General features: G+C 40.2%; 1 protein-coding gene and 1 long non-coding RNA gene across 7 annotated transcripts in view; one reads left to right on the plus strand and one right to left on the minus strand.

Moving 5' to 3' along the window:
• FRY (FRY microtubule binding protein) overlaps positions 1-13,059 on the plus strand; it is a 223,475-nt gene that overhangs the window by 30,086 nt on the left and 180,330 nt on the right. For 4 of the 6 annotated variants that reach the window (XR_013231780.1, XM_077341823.1, XM_077341825.1 and 1 more), the window contains exon 1: positions 10,361-10,720. The exons of the other annotated variants lie outside the window; for them this stretch is intronic. Coding sequence is in view for 3 of the 4 variants with exons in the window: in XM_077341823.1 (XP_077197938.1) it covers positions 10,516-10,720 (205 nt within the window). In the remaining variant the exon portion in view is untranslated. Of the gene's footprint in view, positions 1-10,360; positions 10,721-13,059 lie in introns of those variants that run through there. 6 annotated transcript variants of the gene reach the window in all.
• LOC143839603 (uncharacterized) lies at positions 10,572-11,828 on the minus strand. Its single transcript, XR_013231781.1, has 3 exons — positions 11,724-11,828; positions 11,342-11,502; positions 10,572-10,635 (listed from the first exon to the last, which is right to left on the minus strand). It is a non-coding gene; the product is annotated as an uncharacterized LOC143839603 (long non-coding RNA).

Below are 13,059 nucleotides of genomic sequence, written 5' to 3' on the forward strand. Positions count from 1 at the left end.
TAACAGGGAAACTACAAAGCAAGATGTATCTTGTAAAGCTGGGTAGGCCTCTTTCCATGCCAAACAATCTATGTTTGCATTGGCTTGCAGGTCTAGTTTTATATGACAATCCTTCTGGGGATATGTAAGGGCTCTGTGCTTACCTTTAGGTCATGTCATATAGAAAAGGTAAATCACCTGAGCACCATGTGATTCCCCCTGCCTGAAGATAATCTCTTTAGCATGGAATGAAAGAGAAAATGTGTGCTTCCAGTGAATCCTTGGTTTATATTATTCATGTATATAGTAGTGTCTGCTGGCCCATGCAGGGAGTACAAAAGCCACATTAAACTTGTGTCTTAAAATATTGTAAGTTTCATGTGGATTGCTAAAGCAAAGTCATGCTGCAGAAGTTCAACATACTCCACTTTCTTTTATTCTAAGGGAACAGAGCAGGGAGATATTTTCTTTCTTACAAGTTAAACATTCTTTCAATTCCTGAACAGGTTTCTTAAGAATATAAAGATAGGAAAGATTCCTTTATCTCTACCCATGGAGTTAACCAAAGCCAAAAATATGCTACATTTTTAATGCTTGATAAGTCTGTACTGACTCAGCTTTAGAAGTTTTAGAAAGGAGCCCTTAACAGAGTTAAACACCAGAATTAAATGTGGGTTCAATTTTTCAATGCTTCTTAATTAAAAAACAAAACAAATAACACAAGCCAGCCTTTCTCAACTTTTTTGCCCTTGAGAAACCACTGAAATATTCTTTAGGCTTCAAGAAACCCCAGAAGTAGTGTCCGCAGAGGACACTTTCCTGCCATGCCACTGGAAGTCACATGTCACCAGAAGTGACATCACCCAGACACTCCCACTGGATGTTGACATCACCAGGCCACCCCCCACAGCACAGAAAGTGATACCACAGAAATATTTTCAGATGATTTGGGAACAGAACCATACCTGTACTTCTAGGCTGGCTACCAAAGAGAGCCTGCATAAACACAGCTGGGGAGGCCTGTGGCACACCATCATCTCCACATCTTCCTACAGTGTCACTTCCCTTTGCTCTTTTTGCTGTATGATCCTCCTCACCCTTTTTTCCAAACATGATAAGGTGAGCGCTATAGCACTTTCAGTGCTACAGAAGCACTGGTGAGATGCCTTGAGATTGAATTGGTTTAGAGCTATAACACTCAATTGAGAATGTTCGGGGGGGGGGAAGGGAAGGGCAAGAAAGATTGAGGAGCAAAAAAGAGCAGGAGGGGGGAAGCAGCAGAGTTTGAAATGGCCATAGCGCATCAGAGACAGCTCAGTAATATGATGAATATTGCTGTATGAAACCCCTGTCCCTGTATCATTTTACTCAGAACTTGGCCAACAATTGATAACATGGTTTAGAACGGTAATGTGAAAGGGGTCATAATGAGTGTCCCTACTCTTTCTGTACCTCGTGGTCAGTTGCTTGGTTAGGGGAAATACATGATACCTCCAACTAATGTATCCAATTATGTCTGACATAATGGTTAGGCATTAGGAAATTCTCTCTGTAGGGATGTTTGTCCCTGTATCAAATGTAATGCATAGATCGAACTTCAGATTAATCAAACTGTGATGACTTATTCTGTCTCTAGGAAGACTGAGTCTTATATACTTTCTGGAAACTCGGTATTAATCAGAAACATTTCCTAAGAGCTTTGCAAATCAAGAGAAGATACCTATCTCTCTTCACTAAATTTACCTTTCAAATCTTTTTGTGCCTTGGATTCGTGATAGAAGAGGTTTTCATACCCCCCCCCCTCCCTTTTCACTCCCTGAAGGAGTCTCAGAACGGCTGGCAAGTGCCTTCCTTCCCTTTCCTCACAACTGACGACCCCGTGAGATAGGTGGGGCTGAGAGACCTCTAAGAGAACTGTGACTGGCTTAGGGACACCCAGATGGCTGCCTGTGGAGGAATGGGAACTCAAACCTGGTTCTCCATATTGGAGGTTTCCACTCCTAACCCCTACACCACACTGACTGATACTATCAGGGATTCAGAAAGAAACAATATTAGACAGTACTGGTTTTAGGTATGCTTAATTTCTAATCTGTTTTCAGTTGCTTTCCTTAATAAAAGAGTTATTTCAGGCTGCCTGATTGCACTGCTTATGTATATGCTATGTTGTATACCATACACAGACTATCTGAGCATATATTCGGTCTGTAAGAAACTAGTAGGAGGCTCTTGTATTCACTAAATGCTTTTTTGCTAATTTTGGTGGTGACATCAATATCTTAGTTCAGCCTCCTGGCTGAATACTTTGTGATGACATATTTAGTAGTGGGGTACAACCAGGCTGTACAACTGATAAAATATTATGGAAAATATGCTGTGACAGCGCTTTGAAAGTCAGATTCTAAGTTCTGAAGAAATAGTAACGGTAAGTAAAGGGTTAAAAATCTTTACTAGGCCAGAGTGACAGACTTCTCTGTGAGATCTAATTGACCAGCAACAGTAGAGAAGGTATTGATATACTAGCCCTATCCTGGAAAGAGATTATTTGAGTTAGAGAGCAGTCTGATGGAACCTGTCTGTTCCTTAGCTGATCTGTTCTGTGGGAAAACATTAGTTAGAGAACTGAATCTTTAGCTGAAAGCTAATCTACAATGTTTGGAGAACTGAGGCAGATATTTGGCAATGAGAATTTGGACAGCGAGGTTATACTTCCAATTCAGGCCAAATTAGGAGAATTCTTTGAAGGAGAGAAAGAGAATCCCTGCCCAGTTAGAAAAGGAGAAATCAGGTGTGAAAATTTCTTCAAGCTTGTGTGAGAGAAAGTGCTTAAGACTCATCAATAGTCAGAGGGATACTGGTTCTTCTAGGAAAGAAAAGTAGTGGTACTAGCAAAAGAGTTCCCAACTTCTGGAAGCATAGGAGTTCAGTGGAACTCAGAAAGACAAAAGAAAAACCTTTTCTTGGACTAACAGTAATGAAATCTCTCAGTTTAAAAGAAAACTGAACATCTGGAAAAAAAGCCCATGAACATCTCAAAAGCCTGTAGCCAAGAACTTTAAACTGTACAATAATTGATTTATATGAAAAAAAACAACTTCTCATTCCAACTACACTATTCCTCTTTGTAAAATAAAATCTTTAGTTTGTCATTAACAATGACTCAGTGTCTTTTCTGACAAATGTTTTAGGGAAAAGGGCTCTTACATTTTCCCAAAAAGTCCCTGGGCTGAGTATAGCCAAAGTGTCTTTCAGTGACAGGATGGAACAGTCAGCTTCACGAAATAACATAAGGACAGCTCAGTCTGTGAGGGAACATTTTATTTTGGAGGGAAAAAAATGATCTCAGATTGGGAGGACATGTGTAGGTGCCCATCATATATGAACTCTCCCAGTTTAGTGTAGTGGTTAGGAGTGCAGACTTCTAATCTGGCGAGCCGGGTTCAATTCTGCACTCCCCCACATGCAGACAGCTGGGTGACCTTGGGCTCGCCATGGCACTGATAAAACTGTTCTGATTGAGCAGGAATATCAGGACTCTCTCACCCTCACTCACCTCACAGTGTGTCTGTTGTGGGGAGATGAATGGGAAGGCAACTGTAAGCCGCTTTGAGCCTTCTTCAGGTAGGGAAAAGCAGCATATAAGAACCAACTCTTCTTCTTCTTCAATTAAAAGAAATCTAAATTAGCAAGTCTCAGCAACTAATATTTAGAATACGTGTGAGTTTGTTTCTGGAAAAGTGAAGATGGTAACTTGTTCTGAAAATGTATCTTTTTGACCCCACTCTAGTGATTTGTTAACTACTGATATTGTTCACTGGAATCAGTTTATTTGCCTCTGAGCTCAAGATAATTGCATGGGTGCAGTTTGAAAATGCCACGACAGGTATAAACAATAAGAGTCGAGGGTGCTTGGAGACTTCAGGTGTTAAACAAGCTGAAATAACTGATCATGGCCTCAGGCATTCTCACAGTATAATCTTATGTAAGTGTACTGAAATGGGCACATATAAAAGTTTCCCCCATAATACAAAAATGTCAATACCAATACCTCTGATCTTCATATATTGAGAGTTATGCTAGGCAGATGTTTCTCATGACTCTGAAAACTGGTTTAGTGCTCTTTGATGTACAACTGTAAAAATAGATGTGGTGTTTACAAAGGTAATATAACACCTGTTATGATTCAAAAATACAACCGAATATTTCTTATATACAATGTTTGGTCAGGTTCAAGTTACATTTCTGGTCTCCATCTCTCAAAAAGGTCGTTGCAGAATTGGAAAAATGCAGAGAAGGGCAACCAGAATCACCTTCCCTATGAGGAAAGGCTGAAGAGTCTGGACTTTTCAGTTTAGAAAAGAGACAGCTGAGGGGGGGGGGGGGACATGATAGAGGTTTTGAATTTATGCATGGGATGGAAAAAGTTGTCAGAGAAATTTCTCTCCCCCCCAAATACGAGAACTCACAGGCATCCAATGAAACTGAGAGCAGTAGATTCAGGATGGATAAAAGGAAATTCTACCTTATAGAGTAAAATGTGGAATTTGTTGCCAGAGGAGATGGTGATGGCCACAGGGATAAGGGGATTAGATAGATTCATGGAATATGTTGGATCCCTGGATCCCTGATTGAGAAGTCCTGATATAGACAGTTGTTGATCTTGCCCATTTGCAGGGTGGCACCTGTAGAACGCCCTGTTCAGATGAAATGCCAGGGCACAGGAACAAAGGCAGTCCTGAAGATGCAAAAGCTTGAGGCCATGAAGGATTTTGTATGTGTTGGCTAGTGTCTTAAATTGAACCCAGAATGTTAAGTGCATGGACCTCTTAATTCCTAAAGATAACTATGAACAGTTTTATTGACTATACTTTGTTTCTTTCATCCAATTAATGTGAATGCCAAGTTTTTATATTTATTTATTTATTCATATTTTTATACCGCCCTCCCTGAAGGCTCAGAGCTGTTTAGATATATATTGATTTCAGGTAGTGCAGATGTACCTTAATTCACTTGGCAGATATTAATTAAATGGAGTTTGAATACTGGCTTGAGATAATCTTCTTTATTCTTTAAATGTTCACTTCAAAGCCAGGCTTTAACATAAACTTTAACAAGTGCAGTCTTCAAGGTTTAATTGTAAACATTAACATCTTCTCAAACTGCAAAGGCACACCAGCTTCTCTGAGTTGTCCAGGCCAGCTGTTAGCAATAAGGTGTTCAGCAGTCTACCTGGCTCATCCTTTGGCCACCCAGAAGTGTTTACTGCTTTTCTGGTTCAGCTGGGAAACCAGACTCAACCACAACCATTTTAACTCTAAAAAGATAGATTATGGAATGTTGTTCAACGGGATACTAGAAATATTTGTCTGCATTTTCATGCATCAGCCCTGTTTTTGCACAACAGACAGATGGTCTTGTTCTTAATTTGACAAAAAAAATGTTTTTTTCTGATAAATTCTTCTGACAGTACTTTTCATGTAGGTAATGGGGGCTGAAACATCCTTTTTCAGTTTATTAAATATTTGTACAATTATTAATGGAAAACCTGACAAATGAAAGGATAATGAATAGTCTCACTAGGGTTTAATCCCTACTCAGCCATGAAGTCTACCGAATGGCCTTGGGCAACCTACTGTCAAACCAATGGTATAAGGCAATGAAGCAAAATTAGGCCAATCCTTGTATGCTACCTTAAGCTTCTTTGAAGTTGTGAGAAATACAAATGCAATGAATATTTTAATTAACAGTATTGCAGGCAATTCTTCAATTCATTGTGGGGAAAGAGACAGAGAAAGGGAAAGGGAGCAAGATGGCTCAGGGTGGTCCAAACTCACTAAATTTCAGAAGCTAATTAGAGTCAGCCTGGTTAGTATTTGGATGGGACTATCAAAGAATTCCAGGGTTGTTATCCAGAGGAAGGCAATGGCAAAACAACCTTGAAAACACTACAGGGTCAGCATAAGTTGGCTGCAACATGATGGCACACTACGCACATGCACATGCTGATATTTTTGCTTCATTTGCCAGATTGCTGCTTAAAGTAATACTTTGTCATGGCTACTGAGGTTTTAATTTACTCAATGCCATAAGTTTGCAAACGTGCCATTAAAAATATGGGAGAAAATGTTCCATGTAGTAGAAAGTTTAGTACCACTTTAATATGGTTTTAATGTTGGGGAGGATGGAAGAAAAAGCTTAAGCCCTACCCAGGGATAAGGTTAAGACAGCGATACACTCATGGTAGATGGGTATAATTCTGAGCTCTGTGCCTGCTTGTGCGTGCCGGCCGATGTGCCGACGCCCACGCCTCCCCCCCCCCCCCCGCACCGTGGTGCTGTTTGCTTCAGGTGTGAACAACCGCTTTGGACGCCAAAATGCCCAACCCAACTTGGAATTGTACAGCTCCATTCGTCTTTGGATATCATTAGCTCAATAGCAAATCAAACACTGGGTTATCATTGAAAACTCTACTATTTCATATATTTAAGGGGATATTTAAGATTTCACTAATCTTTGAAACAGCTGACGTCACTTCTGGGGATCATTGAAGCCTGAAAATATATTTCAGGGGTTTCTCTATGGTCAAAAGGTTGAAAAGGGCTGCTCTAATATGTTTGTAAGTGGACTTTCTGGGTACTACTGAAGCCTGACAGGATTTCACAAGTTATAAAACTCTACCCCCCTTTAATTAGATGCATGACTTTCCCTAATTCACCTGATTAATACCAGCTTGTGGAAGAACAAAAGGACAACTGTGAAAGAACTGTGCCACTTTAGTTCTCTGAGTTAATGTGTCCGGAAGTGCTACTTCATTCCTCTGCCAATTGGAATGTTGTCTGTTTGCAAGGTGTCATTCAAAAATGAAATGCTCACTAAATAACTATGCTATCATGCAATCCTAAACAGAGCGAGCTACACTTTGTAAGTCCATGGAACTGTGTTTACAATTGCACCGCACATGTCCTGACTGTTTCCACACATTTTGCAAGGAGGAGTTCCAAACATTTTCATCTTTAACTTAACAGGCAAGGCAAAAATTTCCATAGTACATTAAGATCACCTGGTTGGGCCAGAGTATGGATCCAGTTGGTGTTGGTGATCTACTGACCAGGATAGGGGAGGGATGTTGGTTCTGCCATCTGTTGTAGTTTTTAGATTGTATTGTTATGTATTGGGGATGAATTAAGGGTTTTTTAATGAGGATTCTTGTATTTTACCTTTTATCTTTTGTAAGCCATCTCGGACCGACTTTGTTGGGAGGGGCAGAATATAAATTAAATAATAAATAAAATAAATTTACCTTCCCTAATATCAGACAGTTTCGTAATAACTTTCTTGATTTCCTTGTACAGCAGCTTTCAGGAACTTAAGGATGATCAGTTAAACATGGGGGTGGGGCTGTGGCTCAGAGGCAGAGCAGAAGCTTTGCAGGCAGTACGCCCTGATTAGGTACTGCCAGCCAGAGCTGCCTACAGTGCTGACCTTGATGCACCTATGATCTGATTCAGTATCAGGCAGCTTCATGTGTTCCTATATACTGGTACACAGGCCTTTAGTATTTTAGTGTTTAACACCATTGACTGCTACAAAAGATTTTTTTCTGAGATTCTCTCCTCGTTGCCATATAGCCTTATGAGCGGCTTGCAGGAGGGAGTATACAAATCTTTATTATTATTAATAATAATAACAACAATAGTTTTGACTCTTATATTGGAGTAGATTCTACCCCATCCTACTACTCTACTGGCCAGTGTCTGAAGCTTTCTTCTAGCCAGACCATGCTTTGTAGGGGTAGTCAACCTGTGGGCCTCCAGATGTTCATGGACTACAATTCCCATAAGCCTCTGCCAGCATTTGCTGGCAGGGGCTCATGGGAATTGTAGTCCATGAACACCTGGAGGACCACAGGTTGACTACCCCTGAATTAAAGCATGTAGCTGGAGAACCAGCCAGAGCTGATAAAGAGGTGCTATCTGCCATAGAGATGACCAGAGCTTCACGGCAGGATCCAATGGTCCCCCCCCAGACAATACTTGTTCCTTTAAGGAGCAACACTGCCCATGGAAGGCTGATTTCACTATCCCTGAGCAGCTTTTACATTGACTAGTAGCACATAAGTTTAGTCTGGACTGAGCTTCAGTTTATTGTTCCTCATCCATCCCATTACCTTCTTCAGGAACTTGTTCAGGACTTCCATGGCTTAGCTGTTAAGGAGGAATAGAGCTGGGTATCATCTGCACATTAGAATCGTAGAGTTAGAAGGGGCCATACAGGCTACCTAACCCGACCCCCCCCCTGCTTAATGCAGAATCCACCTAAAGAATCCATTGGGGCTACCTTACTTCAAATTCCTGGATGATCTCTCCCAGTGGTTCCATGTAGATGTTAAATAGCTTGAGGTATGAGAGGGAACTTTGTGGGTTTCCATAGTATAAAACCAACAGGGGCAAGCAGCCTTTACTCGCAGCTCAGCCAGCCTCTCAAATACCTTGTCCACAAATGGAATATTAACCACTGGACCGCCACTTGTTTAAGGGTCATTTGGATTCAGATATGCCTTCTTCAGGAGTATCACAGGTGCCTCCTTCAGAGCGGTCAGAATAAAAGGGCAGCATTGATTTGAACGCTGAACCCAAATCTTTATATATCTAGATGGAATTATAGAGATGTGTAGAAATTCGCTTTGCTAGTTCTGTTGATGCAAATAAATACTGTGCCTTACTTAAAGCCACCAAACAGTTTGTTCATTATGCATAAAGGTTGAAGTCAGTAGTGAGAAATACAGTGCTGAAACAGTTAATGTGAAATTGCTATCCATATCACTTTGCTGAAGGTGTGAACGGTACAAGTGTGAATTATCTCTCTGCTATGTCTCATGCAGGTCTTGTATGTGCAGTGTGCCTTAAATTCACATCAAGCAGATTAAAGCATTGTGCCTGGACACAAGCCGACACCCAGATTCAGCCTTCCGGAGCCAGTATACTTATCTGATTTGCTGCTATTGGAGAGAAGGAAGGGCACCAGGGAACAGGTTGGCTACCTAAGGCAGGCAAGACAATCTACAGGAGCTAGCCAGCAGATGATTGAAGAGGGACACCTGAGTCAGGGACTCAGGCAAGGCTGGGACAGACCCAGTTGTAGGGGCTGTTAGGTGAATGGGAAGAGTGGTTGGTTGGCTCTCCAAGGACAGAGGAGGTGGGAGGAAGACTAGAGAGGGAAATTAAAGAAAGGCTTCACAGACATGCCAGAGAGGAAGGCAAAGTTCTGCAGTGCTCAGCTGTGTCCCACCTTCCCCCGTTTTGAAGCTTAAGGAGTGACATGGAAGATACTATGCAGAATACTTTCAGCAGAAGTGGGCACACATTTTAAAAGAAAGGTTTCTGGCCAGGGAAAATGCTCTATCCATTAAATAGTGGTTGAATATGTGGAAATGGGCAGTTGAAGCCTTCTACGGGATAAAAGCTATAAATTAACATCACCTGGTTGATAATTGCCACAGATCAAAGTGATATTAAAGAAACAGCTAAAGGGACCAGTTTAAAAAGCTGGTAACCCTGTCTGACACTTGCCTTCTTTGTTTCATCCTAGCAGCTGGACTTGTATATTATTCACAGTTGTTTAGAAATTATGCAAATCAATCTATTAATTATTGCACTGTCTATAGGACTTCTGTGCCAATTGTTTTACCTCTGAGCTGTGACCTATCCCTGAAACATCCTGCTGTTGTTTAATTATGTTAAGCTACAGGGTTATTCTGATGTTATTTCTTAATAGCATGGGAAAGCATGCATGCAAGTGGGTGTGAAAATAAATCCTGTATTATATAAATCTCTTAATGCCTGGTAAAGAAATGAGCTGCAATCCTGTTCACAAACATCTAAACCCTGTTGAATGAGTAGGATGGAAATAGCTGCGAACTTTAAAACACACAAAGTTTTACTGTGGTTGTTAAAATAGTTCTATAATTCCATACTTGTTTTCAGTTAAGTAGAATTTTATTTTTTCTTTCCTGTCAAAAGAGTTATGTCGCAAAGCACACATCTACACCAAAAAAAAAGATCACAAACCTTATCTCCAACAAGCCATCATGCACAATAATAATTTACCACATATATGTATTTTTTTCCAATATATCCCTCCTTAAGGTTAATTAGGAGATTAAATTTTTAGTACAGCAAGCTTTTCAGTGAAGCAGGGAGTCCTGTACTTTCTTGAAAGCAACGTTTTGGCTCAGTAGCCAGAGTCTGTTGAAAACTTTCCAGTTATTCACAAACCTTTGTTCTCTTTAATGATTTCGCTATACTTCCTCCCCTGGGCTGTTTGACTTATGAAAGGAGGGGCTTTGTAGTAATTCTACACCTGTTTTTGCCCACGCCTTTCTACTTGCTAAACTTACCAAACAAGTGCTCTGCTAAGCATGAGAACATCAAAAAATAGTTGGAGACTGTTTCCACCAGTCGACTTTTGGCTCTACTTCCTTGTTTTTTGCACATTCGTTTCCATGCTGGGGACAGCTTAGCCGATGTGGGTGCCATAATGGCAATTGATGACAACAATCTTCACTCTAGGACTAAGTCTGAACTGAATTCATACCAGAATGATTATAAATCAACAAGACGGAGTAGTCTGCCATCGGAACTCTTCCTAGGAAATGACCTTAAGAGAAAGTATCAGAGAAATATTAGGAACTTAGAACCTATCCATCCAAGGCGCCCCAAGAAAAGACCTCCTCTCTTTCCAGGTAGGACTTGCCACTGCGATACATTCTTAATGTTTTCCTTCAGTGACTGAAGAAATTATTGACTTATACAAGTATATTTAGGTTTCTTTAAAATGATGATGTTTGTTCACAGTCCAAAATTTGTAACGTAGAAGAATAGGGATAGCAGAACATTATCTTAATTGCAGAAACAGAAAACTCTCCTTATTTTGAAAACACCTGGATGCAGCTGCATAAAGCATACATGTACTATGTATTCGATATTTTAAACCCTTTTTTAAAAAGGTGTTGCGGTGGTTTGACAACAATAATTAGTTTCTATTTTTTATTATTACAGTCTCTCATTTAACATGTGTGTCCCCCCCCCCCCATAGTACTGAGCTTGTCGTTTGTACTTAGACACAAATTAACACAAATACTTCTGAAATGCATGCTTTAGATTCCTGCTCTGCACTGGAGCTAGAAAATGTTGGTAGTAATGATTTAGTTTAACCTTCAAGTTGATTGAAATCCACTGTTGCAATTGTTCTGAAATACCAATCGACAAAAGGAGAGCAGAAGTATAATTTACTTTCAAATACAAGAGTGGTAATTCTAACCATTTTCCTGGAAGCAAGCTCCACTGAATAAAATGAGACTTACTTCTGAGTATACCTGGTTATGGTGCTCCCAGAGGGGCTTGGAAAGAAGTGTTGGATCACTTGTCAGATGCACTCTGCTGTGAGGATAATGCAGTCTTATAATGGTACGTTCTAAAAATATCATATGAAGAGTCTATTTTCCGTCTTTGTGAAGGTTCTTTTCTGTGAATCAAAGCAATGTGTTACTGGTACAAAAAAGTGAACTTGTGTTCATTTATACAGAATCCACTTTGTCCAAGTTGACTAGGCCGGGATGCTATGATATCATTTAGCCAAATCAATTAAAATAAAGCCATTGCCCCCAAATGTTTCAAATGGTAGCAGATGTGCTTTCAGAGAACACTGAAATAAAAGGGTAATAAAAGATATCAAAGGGAAAAGACCTGCCGGGAAAATAATGATTTCCTTGCCATTCGAAATTTCTGCCTTAAAGAGCTGGAGTCAAAAAAGACTCTTCTTCTGTGTTGTTTGGAACACTGTCCTAATAACACAGGTAATTAGTGCAGTGTATGACAGACATTCTTAACCTACCCTTTTCTTACAGTACTTTTTGTCAGGTGACTGGGTGTGCCCATTTCTCTCAAACTTCCTAGTGCCTGAACCAGCTCTTCCTGAGGGCAGTGCTGACATTCTAAATGCATTTCTGCCCGAGTTGTCTCTTCTGTATTTTTCCCTTTCCTTTTAAAAGAAAGTATCATTCTTTCTGTAACAGCCTTTACTCTTGGCCCTTTTACTCTTATTTCTTTACCTTTATAACCTTGTTCAGGCATTTATTCTGGGTTGAAGGGTGAAGACAAGATTACAGAGGTACCCATTGATTTTTCTTTAAATCTCTACATGTTCATTGGGGCGTCTACATATTATTATTCTTATTATTATTATTATTATTATTATTATTATTATTAGTCTCCCACCACTCCCAGCAAGCTCTCTTGTGGCCAGTTACATAATAAATCCACACATGCCAATAAAATCCCATTAAAACCCCATTATAAAATAATGAATAACAACATGGTGGTAAACCATCAACCCTCCCCCACAGTACGGCTACCACTAGGGACACAAGAGGGGCTGCACCAGCTGGCCGCCACCAAAATGATATTCCAAAACTAAGGTGATGCATCTCCCTTAGGGGAGGCCATTCAATCTTCCCCCAGCAAATGTATTGTGCAATCTGGCTGAGGGGAAATTGAGGAGTGGGCAATGCATAGGGACTGTGTGAATGAGACCGTGAAAGCATGTTGTTGGAGGAAAAGTCACAGTGGCTAGCCCTGACTTCTTCCTAAATTTAACACCTCAACAGGTGCACATCCCTTCTTCCAGCTTTTCTGTCAACCATTTTTTTTCTTTTGACAAGAGTAACAGTGCCATTTTGTGCAAATTGACATTCTTCTAAGGTTATTGAAGGGCCAGTTGGGATGAGGTTGACTTTGTGGGACTGGAGTGCATTTCTTCTTAGAATGGCGCTGCAAACCTCATTAGCATTCTCTTAGCTCTCCGATCCAACTGATTTTAGCACCCTAAACAAATTTTGTTCCATCCACCTTAATTCATCCTGCAGTTATTTCAGACATGTATAGCAAGGGACAATGTGCTGTTGTGAATTCTTTTTTAAAAAATTATTTAAATGTCTCCATGGAACCATAAAAACCATTCTGCATTACTGATCTAGCAATTATATATAACTGAGTGGGGAAGTTTTTATCAACTTCTTCACTA

This window comes from Paroedura picta, chromosome 6 (genome assembly GCF_049243985.1).
Source record: "Paroedura picta isolate Pp20150507F chromosome 6, Ppicta_v3.0, whole genome shotgun sequence".
Taxonomy (NCBI): domain Eukaryota; kingdom Metazoa; phylum Chordata; class Lepidosauria; order Squamata; family Gekkonidae; genus Paroedura; species Paroedura picta.